This window comes from Oryzias melastigma, linkage group LG14 (genome assembly GCF_002922805.2).
Source record: "Oryzias melastigma strain HK-1 linkage group LG14, ASM292280v2, whole genome shotgun sequence".
In the NCBI taxonomy this organism is placed as follows: Eukaryota; Metazoa; Chordata; class Actinopteri; order Beloniformes; family Adrianichthyidae; genus Oryzias; species Oryzias melastigma.
This window is the reverse complement of record NC_050525.1, coordinates 3,414,567-3,424,283: the sequence shown is the minus strand read 5'-3', so window position 1 is coordinate 3,424,283 and position 9,717 is coordinate 3,414,567. Positions and strand designations below refer to the sequence as shown.

The 9,717-nt window shown below is 37.5% G+C and overlaps 1 protein-coding gene and 1 pseudogene across 1 annotated transcript; both read right to left on the bottom strand.

Annotated features, from left to right (window-relative positions):
* Positions 1-5,563: 5,563 nt before the first annotated feature.
* LOC112142384 (histone H1) lies at positions 5,564-7,292 on the bottom strand. Its single transcript, XM_024265707.2, has one exon. The coding sequence runs from the start codon at positions 7,095-7,097 to the stop codon at positions 6,507-6,509; it is 591 nt and encodes a 196-aa protein (XP_024121475.1). The 5' UTR covers positions 7,098-7,292; the 3' UTR covers positions 5,564-6,506.
* Positions 7,293-9,516: 2,224 nt separating this feature from the next.
* LOC112142389 overlaps positions 9,517-9,717 on the bottom strand; it is a 489-nt pseudogene continuing 288 nt past the window's right edge.

Genomic DNA, 9,717 nt, shown 5'->3' with positions numbered 1-9,717 from the left:
ATTTGACACAAGGATTCAGGAAAAAAAGATTTGCAAGTAAAAATTTTATTTAATTGTTTACCATTTAAAAAAAGTTTAAATCAAGGTACATTGGAGTCAATGGTCTATTTCAAATATATGAACTTTGACCTCCTTGTTTGAAAAGTTCATCTACTCCTGACTACCTCTAGGGGGCACTGTAATAAATGGTGGTGCCATTGAAGAGAAGTTGCTTTAAAAATCATGTCAAATTAACATCCATCAAGTTAATATGCTCTGCAGCAAAGAGCACTTTAGAGTCTCGGTTATTAGCCATTAGCAATTGTTGCTAAAAGCTGCATCCATATGTAAACAGGGAACTGCCACACAGGCCGATGTTTTTCTCCAAACATTTCTGGACTCTGCAATGAAGCCAAACTTTAAATGTTCTCTGACTCGTTGCCAGACAGAGGTTGAGGAAGTAAGTGTTATGATTAGACAAGAACCCACTGGCAGCACACGCCTGATGCAACTGAAAATTTGAAGAATGTGCTCAATCACTCATACTGCCTCCAAGAGAAGGTTGTCTGTCAGACTAATGCCCCAGAGCTCCAAAGTAACATCTAAATCCAGGCTTTTCTTCTTAAAGAAGACATTTGGCATTTCATCAGAACCATAAATAATAAACTTTTCTTACTTGCTATCATTTCGTTGGCTTCTTTCACCTCTCACTTAAGGAACATTTTGTATGGTGGCTGAAAAGGGCCACACAAAACACATCTACAAAGGCCCACAGTACAGATAAAAAAGTACAAAAAAAGCATGGAGATAAAAACACTATATTTAAATCCAAAAACTTACGGGATGAATACATAACTGTCTAGGGTGTATTCTGCCTTCGCCCTGGAGTTGCTGGTTTAAACTCCACCAACCCCCAAAACAAAGCAGGTTTATAAGATGGGTATCTGCGGATGTTTCCGGTGTTCATGCTATTGCTCGATTTGGTCAGAATTTTAATGAAATACATAAAAGTCCTCTTTGATATTACTGAAAATGTATAAGAAGAAACATCATTTTAATTAGATGGATGTTTATTATCAAACAAATAAAGACAATAAGTGTGTGTAGGAGAGATTCAGGAGATCTTTCCTTCCTGCGGCTGTCAGACTGTACAACCAACAATTGTGATCACCATGTGCAATATCTGTAACTCTGTAACAACAATATTTATCACCCCTAATTATTGAACCACTTGACTGTGCAATAGCTGCATATACCTGTACATACCTACCTACACTAAACTGTGCAATAACTGTCAATATGCCATATATCACTGATTATTCTTTGTATATTCATTGTCTAGCTCTTTATAATGTATATTTTTATTTTATTTTTTATCCTGTATCTCTATCTATCTCTGTACCTGCGCTGTTGCACATTGCAATTTCCCCACTGTGGGACAATTAAAGGTTTTCTTATCTTCTTATCTTATCTTATCTTAGCCACGAATAAGAAACACGTGGTGGAGCATTCATCCATGAACAGAAAGCTGAGGGCTGTGCCGTTAGAATATGGGGGATGATGAAACTTCTATGATGGTAAAAACATGCATTGACTGGCCCATCTACGGAAATCTAACCGCTTTTGCACTGACTGGTGATGTCTGCACAGACTGTTGCACTTCCTCCACCAAAGCCAGCCCTAGGGATGATGTTGACCTCAATGTATTACTCACAGCCCCTTCTCCAGCAATGCTGATGACCATCACTTCTGTGCAAGGTGACCCAACACTCATCATTTAACAGGAGGGTTGACCATTGTCCAGGTCACATGGTCTTGTGTCTACTGCAAACATTCGTCTGTCATTCAAGTCAAATCAGGGGAGTCCTTTGTGAATGGTTTATCTGGAAACCCTTCACATCTGGTAGACAGGCTTGCAGTTGTGTGCTATTTGTAAACCATATCTTAGTGCGTAGATCAGGGCTGGCCAACCCTGGTCCTCAAGAGTCACAACCCTGCATGTTTTCCCGCTCTCCCTGGACTGCTTGATGCTTAATCAGGTGTGTTCAATCAGTCAGAATGCAGAATCAAGCTACTCAGGGAGAGCTGGGAAACAAGCAGGGCCGTGGCTCTTGATGACCAGAGTTGGCCTGCCCTGGCATTGGTCCAGATACTTGTCATGGTTGTGGTCAGTCACTGGTGTGTTTCCACTCCTGGATCACAAACTCTGACAGTAGTTCTGTATCTTTATGAAAGTCTGAGACTTTGAGACGCACTAAGTTTACTTGCGACACCTGACTGCCAACTACCCACCCAAGGCCTCGCTCTAGTCAGGTGGTCCTGTTCATCCGTTAAGCAATGTAGTGTGTCTATGGCTGTTTGAATAATTAATGCCACCTTATAAAGGTTTATCTTTGACATTTTTTTGTTTGTTTTGGCCCTAATAAATCAGACACTGTACACAGTGAGACCAAAATTAAGTGTGTCTATCACCTCAATACAACTGCCTACCTATCCTGAAAATCTGTTAAGTGAAACAAACACTGTGTAAATCACAACCACTTAGTTTTTCATGAGAAGTCATTAGAAGTCTTCTTTCATGTATAGTCCATGCTTGTGGCACTTAAAAACATCCTTGACTAAATCTAGAACTTTTTATTCCAGTGATCAGTGTTCTTCTCATTTAGTGCACAAAACAGCAGGAGTTTCTCTTCTCTGTTTAAATGGCTTCATGAGGAAACTGACTTCCTCCTGGTTAAACAGTGAAGAAGAGTGGAGAGGGTTTTCAGCAGTTTGCAGTCAACTTAACCCTGAACCTTGCCTAATGCATTTTTGGCAAACTAGCCACATATTAGGGTAATGTTTTGGTTTGTATAGAGATGCGTTCTCAGTTGGAGCCAAAAGTAAGGCTGTTCTGAGTTTTGTTGTTCTCAGACACGTAGCGTTTTCTTAGAATCTTGCCGTTTGAATAACCAAACCTGCTTAGTCCTGACATTCATTTAGTTTGGCTTGATGCATTTAACCCTTATGCTATCCTAGACATATTTACATTAAAAGTGGGATCATCTGGCCCCCACAAGACAGCACGCTGAACCCATTTTTTTCAAGGATTTTTTATCTTCACTGGTGTCTGTAGCAGACATAAAATCCTATCCATCTTCGTCATGGGAGGAATCACACAACAATGTAATGGTGGGGTCATCTGGACCCCATAAGAGAGCACAAGGGTTAAAAGCTTGAAAATTATTTTTGCCATTGCTCCTGTAAACCCCCCTGCCCAGGGTGGGTGGCTCCAGGTTTTTTTTTCTCTGTAGTAGTTTAGGGGTTGCTAAGTGACAGTAAGGAGTTGCAAACTCATTTTTAAGTAAAATTACATTTCCAAGAAGGAAAGTAACAGGAATGCACACTCATATGTTGCTAATTATACCAGATTTAAATGTATTGCCTTGTCAGTAGGTTGCAGTTTTTGACTGTGCTAACTGTCAAAGTCAGAAAAAAGAGATGTTGATATCTGGTAGGAAAGCAAAAAGTAATTTATTTCAGAGGAGCTGTTGGGAGTCCCGACTACCCCCAAATACTCTATCGTCAAAATGGAGGCTTAGGCTGTGGTGCTGACCTTTTCTCTCTACATTGTTGGGGCCGAGGTGGAGGAGGTGGTGGCTCCACCACACACATTAGTGCTGATACTTGTCTGTCTACCATGTACTTTTCAATGAAACAAATGAAACTAGGCATTGTTGCAAACTGATAACAGAACATCGTTTTTTTTCTACTTCTACATTTCACAAGTTCAGCCAAGTTATTCAAAAATAATATTTAGTGTGTAATGTTAGGATTTAAAAAAAAAACATTTTTTTCTTGGCTTTGAAATGCAATCTTAGCTTTCTATTAAGCTATTTTGTTACAAAACTGATCCGACTCAGATTATTGTAAAATTTAGCTTTTTAGTATATTAAGTTAAATCTTTTTCAGTTGTTTAAATAACACCTTTTATATGTCAGCCCCTTAGTGTTTTTCTAATGAAATGGATGTCAGTAAAACCTTTTCATTTGTAAACATATTAAGTTTTATGGATACAGAAAAGGGTTTACCCTTAAGGCCCTCCTTTCAAGACATCGTCCTCTATACAGTTGTATTCATTATTTTGTTATCTTTAGTTGTTTTCACAGATAGGTTTGTTTGTGTTGTTTATTTAATTACAAATCAAAGTTGCTTCTCTTTCAGTTCTTCTCTAAGGGTTTCATATATGTTTAATCTGGTTGAAGCAGTTATTTTTTCTGTTCATATTTGAAAACGTATAATGAGCACACACAACGATAAACTGTTTTAATTTCTGGATTTAAAAGACATATTTCATTTTATTCTGAAAATGCTTTGCTTTTTTTACTATATTACTTCTGCTGTTTGAGTTCTACTATTAGAATTATAGATAGATAGATATCAGAATTAATGCAGTTTCTTTCTTTTAAGGCCAACAGATTAATTTGACGCAACACATTTTGTCAGTTAAAATGTATAGAAAAAGTAGAGAAAATTGTGTTTCCAACTTCACCAGGACTCTTGTTTTTCCTACAGAAGGATAACTAAAGAGCCAATGTGTGTCGATGCACTTGGAAAGAGAAACATCTCCAGTCAAAAACAGCAAGTCCTCAGAGTTAAAGTTAGATTACAAAATAACAGAGGCAGACAGAGAGCTCCCCCTGCTGACCAGATATAGAAACTACGAGTTGGAGTAAAAAAAAAACGTTATTTATCCCTAAAATGGGAAATTGCCATGTTGAACACCAACAAAAAATAATAAAATAAACAGTAAAGTACAAATTCATATGAAATTTGTTACTACTTCCTCCTTTACCTGTGCAATGCTTTGGCTCCAATCTGTGTCGCAGAACAGGATTACTAATGCCACAGGGGGATGCTAGAAGGTCCTCTTCTCTCTGAAGGACACCAGTTATCTCCACAGGTACAAATACAGCAGATCTGCTTCTAAAAATACAATGAATTACAATTCAGTTGCATTCCATAAATGATCCAAGTATGCTACATTATTGTCATTGTCCTATCAATAAGAGGGGGTAAGCTGCTGCCTGTTGCATTAAAACAAGAGTGGTGTAAAAAAAAAAAACAAAAGAAAAAAAAATGCTGAAAACATTAATTTTTCTTTTTTTTCACTAACAATAGGATTAACCATGTTGAGTGTCTAGAACAATGAGTTCTTGGTTACTGAAGGAATATGTCATCTGAAGTGGATGTGGCATCTGGAGGTCAGACCGAGGAATTTCCATCACTAAATTCTCCAAACACCGCAAGACTTAAATGTTTTCTTCTAGTGTTTAAAGCAGGGGTGTCAAATCCAAAACACACTTTAGGTCGTGGGCCAAACAGAATAAACATTTTTTTGTACACACTAAAACTAAATTTATCATAACATAACTATGCATAAAAAGAAGAAGGAACATATTATTCCAGAATAAATCAACTTAAACTTTAATTAACTTTCAACTTTACTAACTTTACCTTATATAATTATGTATTTTGTTAAAATTATACAAGTTAAAAATAAGAGCAAAATAACATTGGGCCATTAATAACAAAATAAAATGATCTGGAGGGCCGGATATAATTACCCAGAGGGCCGGATCCGGCCCCATGCCTTGACCTTGACATGTGGTTTAAAGTATGGTGTGCTTTTTTAATGGAATAAAATCTAATGCTAGCTGCTAGAGGGCTATCATTTTCATGATAAAAAAAAACTAACAAGCAAATTTAGTCCAAAACTCTGAAGAAATTGGAAAAACTGAAGTCTAGAAACCCATTTTTTCCTTAATATTTATCGTAAGCATCAATTTCAGTAAAAAAAAAAAAAGAAGAAGAAGAAAACTGCAAGAGCCATTATTTTACATTGTACATCTTTTATATATTTTACATCTTTTATACAAACAGTATAAAATAGAAATAAATAAAAAAAAAACAAAAGTGCCAGTGGTATAAACAAACAAAAAGACATACAATTAGTAAGTTTTTAAAAAAGCTTTAAAAATTTGCAGAGTTGACATTTTAAGTAATTTAGAAACCAAAAAATTGGTTAGGAAATAAATAAATAGGAATAGCGGGCTCTTTAAGATGCCGTCAGATTGATGCAAACTCTGATTGGTCAAGATTGAAGGGGGCGGGGCTTGCTTTGATTTAATCCATTGGTCAGATTTAAAATGGAAAAGAGCGGGACGAATTTGACTGTGACGTTGAGGAAAGGAAAAATCAAAGCTGTAATCAAACCCTGCTATTTTATGACAGATTACACGGAGAAAAACAATCTTCCCAATTTCCATGTTTTTTTAATTATCAAGTGATTTTGAATTTGCTCTTATTTATTAGAGCTATTATTTCCTAACTCTGGGTGTTGTAAAAAAAAATGCTATCATCCCTTTTTAATAAACATATCAAATATTTTCATATTTACTCATGAGAAGTGTGGAGGAAAGCTCTGAGTGGAGTGGTGGCTCTTAAAAGAGCCTTTGGTGCGGTAACCGCTGGATGAAGTGCTGGATCTACTTCTTGGTCTTCCTGGCTGCGGGTTTCTTGGCGGCGGTTTTCTTGACCGCGGGCTTCTTGGCGGCCTTTGGCTTCTTAGCGGCGGGCTTCTTGGGGCTCTTCTTGGCCACCTTCTTGGTCGCTGCCTTCTTAGCCGGGGCTTTCTTCGGAGACTTCTTGGCGGCGGGTTTCTTGGCTGCGGGTTTCTTGGCTACAGCCTTCTTGGCGGCGGGTTTCTTAACCTTGGTGGGAGCCTTCTTCGCCACCACCTTCTTGGCTGGTTTGGCGGCTTTGGGCTCCTTCGCCAGCTTGAAGGATCCGGACGCTCCGGTGCCTTTGGTCTGGCTCAGGGTCCCTGCGGTGACCAGCTTGGTGACGGCGGTGTTGATGCGCTTGTTAGCCTTGGTCACATCCACACCTTTGGCGGCCAGGACCTTTTTGAGCGCCGACAGGGACATACCCTTGCGCTCCTTGGACTCGGCCACAGCTGCCACGATGAGCTTGGAGATGCTGGGTCCATCCTTCTTGGGCCGGGCCGCCGCCTTCTTCTTCTTGGGGGATTTGGCCGGGGCTTTCGCCGGTGCTGCTGCTGGAGCTTCCTCTGCCATGTCTGCTTTGCTCTGTGTTCAACTGAACGTATCCACAATGGGTGAAGGAGGCGGCACTTATAACACATGTGAGAACCGTGGAGAAACAACCCTCCCCGCCGCTGAGCTGCTTCCTCAAACACGAGCTCACTTGTGTTTTCTCCACGATCGTTTTCAAGCAAAAAACATTAAAGATCGACATATTCCAGCACAAAACTTACCAGAAAATGAAGAAAACTAATTTTTCTCTCAATTTAGGTTGCATTTGAGCTTCATAACCCGTTCTGTTCGATTCAGGAGCTTCCAAACCTCATGGAAACGTCCCGATTTCTCTCGGCGACCGGCGAGTTTTCGCCACATTTTGTGTCTTAAAACACCAAAAAGAGATATATTTAAATTCCAAACGTGGTTATATCGACAGAAGACACATTTGTGAATAGAATCGCAGTGAAACTGCTGCGATGATTTTCTTAGTTTAATTTTAAAAGTCCACTGTTCGCTGGAAGCAAACACACAGACTCTGCCGGGGAAAAACACAGCCAGTCTGCCATGGATCTGCTTGAATCAAGTTGCTTCCAGCAAATGTTGGGAAAACAAAAATGATAAGATATTTTGACAAAGTTCTAATTAGAGGTTTACAAATGTAAAAAAGAGACTAAATTTTTAAGATGAAAAACAGAACAGTACATTTGTATCTCTATCTTTATAAGATGAAAGGAAAAATAAGTACATTACATGAACTAAGATTTAGGAAACAAACTAACAAACTTTAAATTTATATATTTTCTTGATGTATTTTTAAATTATCTTTTCATAAATAAACTACCAATTGATTGTGTTACTTTAATATGATACATTCACTGAGCGTTGTAATCTTTGAATGACGTATAACATAAGTGTGGTGATTTGCTCATACAAGGAAGGTTTTTTAGTTGATTAATAGATAATCTGATCTTAAAGCTAATGTGAAATATATTTCTAGGGAAATTAGTCAATTATAAAATGATAGGAAAATATCAGTGTAAAGCTTTATGGATCAAATGTAAGTAATGTTTTACTCAATAAATGTTGTTAACACACTGACTGTCCAAAATGCAAGGTAATAAGACTATGTGGTATTTCAAAATTACACTTATTTTAACTTTGTTTTATTTTTCTATGCATAATAGTCATATTCATGATCAAGTAAAAGTTATTTATTTAAACCTATAAAAAAAAGCCTATTTTCAAATATATTTATATTTGTGTATCTAGTTCCATTCCTATTGACTTTCTGTCTTCTTTTTGAAGAGTAAAAAAATAGTCATTTTAATCCTCTTTAAGATTTAATGAGATGATGTCCTTCATTAAAACTGAGAACACTATTGGCCTGTGTTTTATTAAGTTTGTTCAGTTTCTATTTTTGTGCCAAACAGACACATGATAAAATGCAGAGTATGTCAGATCATTTGCTTTTTAATAAAAACTATGATTAAAATTAATGTTTCTATATCAAAATGCCTTAGGAAAACTGTTCTTGTTAGTGTTTGTTATTGTAGAATGATCACAGATTATAGAGTATAACCCCAGTTTTGTGTCATGCTATCATTCCAATGTTCAATAGTGGTATCAACACATTTTTCTGAATTTTGAGTTTGATTGATATTGACACATTGTTGATGGTGGTTTCAATCAAAATGTTGATGCAACAACATATTAGTGCTCAAATGTTTGAGATTAATAGTTATATATACAGTCGCCGAACATATGAATCACTCTAACCATCAACGTTGGTTGTCTGTTTATGAGTCATGCTTTTGAGGCTTTATTACCAGTTAAATGAAAACAGACTGTGATTGAATTGACATTTGAAATCTTGCTAGCTGTTCTGGCGAGGAGTTTTCTAACTGCCAACAGCCCCACGTGCAGAAAGAATTGTCCACTTCTGTTTTTAAAACATGTGAAAAGGGTTAAAATTATATACAGTGTATATAGTGAGTCTTCACACAGGTTGCATAGACATGGATGAAGGCTCAGGGTTAGAATAATATGGCCTTTGGACATGTGTTGGCAATGAAGCAATGCACATCATGACCACAATACATTTATCAGTTTTGTGCTGACCTCATGAAAATATGTGGAAATAAAATTCAATATGTAATGAAACAATATCACATATGCATATTTTTTTCTTATTAAAGAATATGAAAGATAAAGAATAGCAAGTGTCTTTGCAACACAAATGGAGATAAGATATTGCTGTACTAAAGTTTATGCAGTAACTTAACTTCTAGGACTGAAAAGACTTGAATATTTCAAATTGTTTTTTCAGCCAGCTACAAAGGTTAATATACACATTTCACTTAGTTATAGCACACCAAGCACCGACTTGGTTTATAACAAAAATAAAACCAGTTTCAATGTTGATGAACGTTTTACAGTAGGATTCACAGCACTGAATTGATGCAGTTGTGGCTCTTAAAAGAGCCGTTGGTTTATGTTCAGACGGTCAGGTAAGTTTAAGCCCTCTCTCCGCGGATGCGGCGGGCCAGCTGGATGTCTTTGGGCATGATGGTGACCCTCTTGGCGTGGATGGCGCACAGGTTGGTGTCTTCGAACAGGCCAACCAGGTAAGCCTCGCTGGCCTCCTGCAGAGCCATGA

Coding starts and splice junctions, on each gene's coding strand:
- LOC112142384 (XM_024265707.2), bottom strand. CDS start 7,097: ATGGCAGAGGAAGCTCCAGCAGCAGCACCGGCGAAAGCCCCGGCCAAA.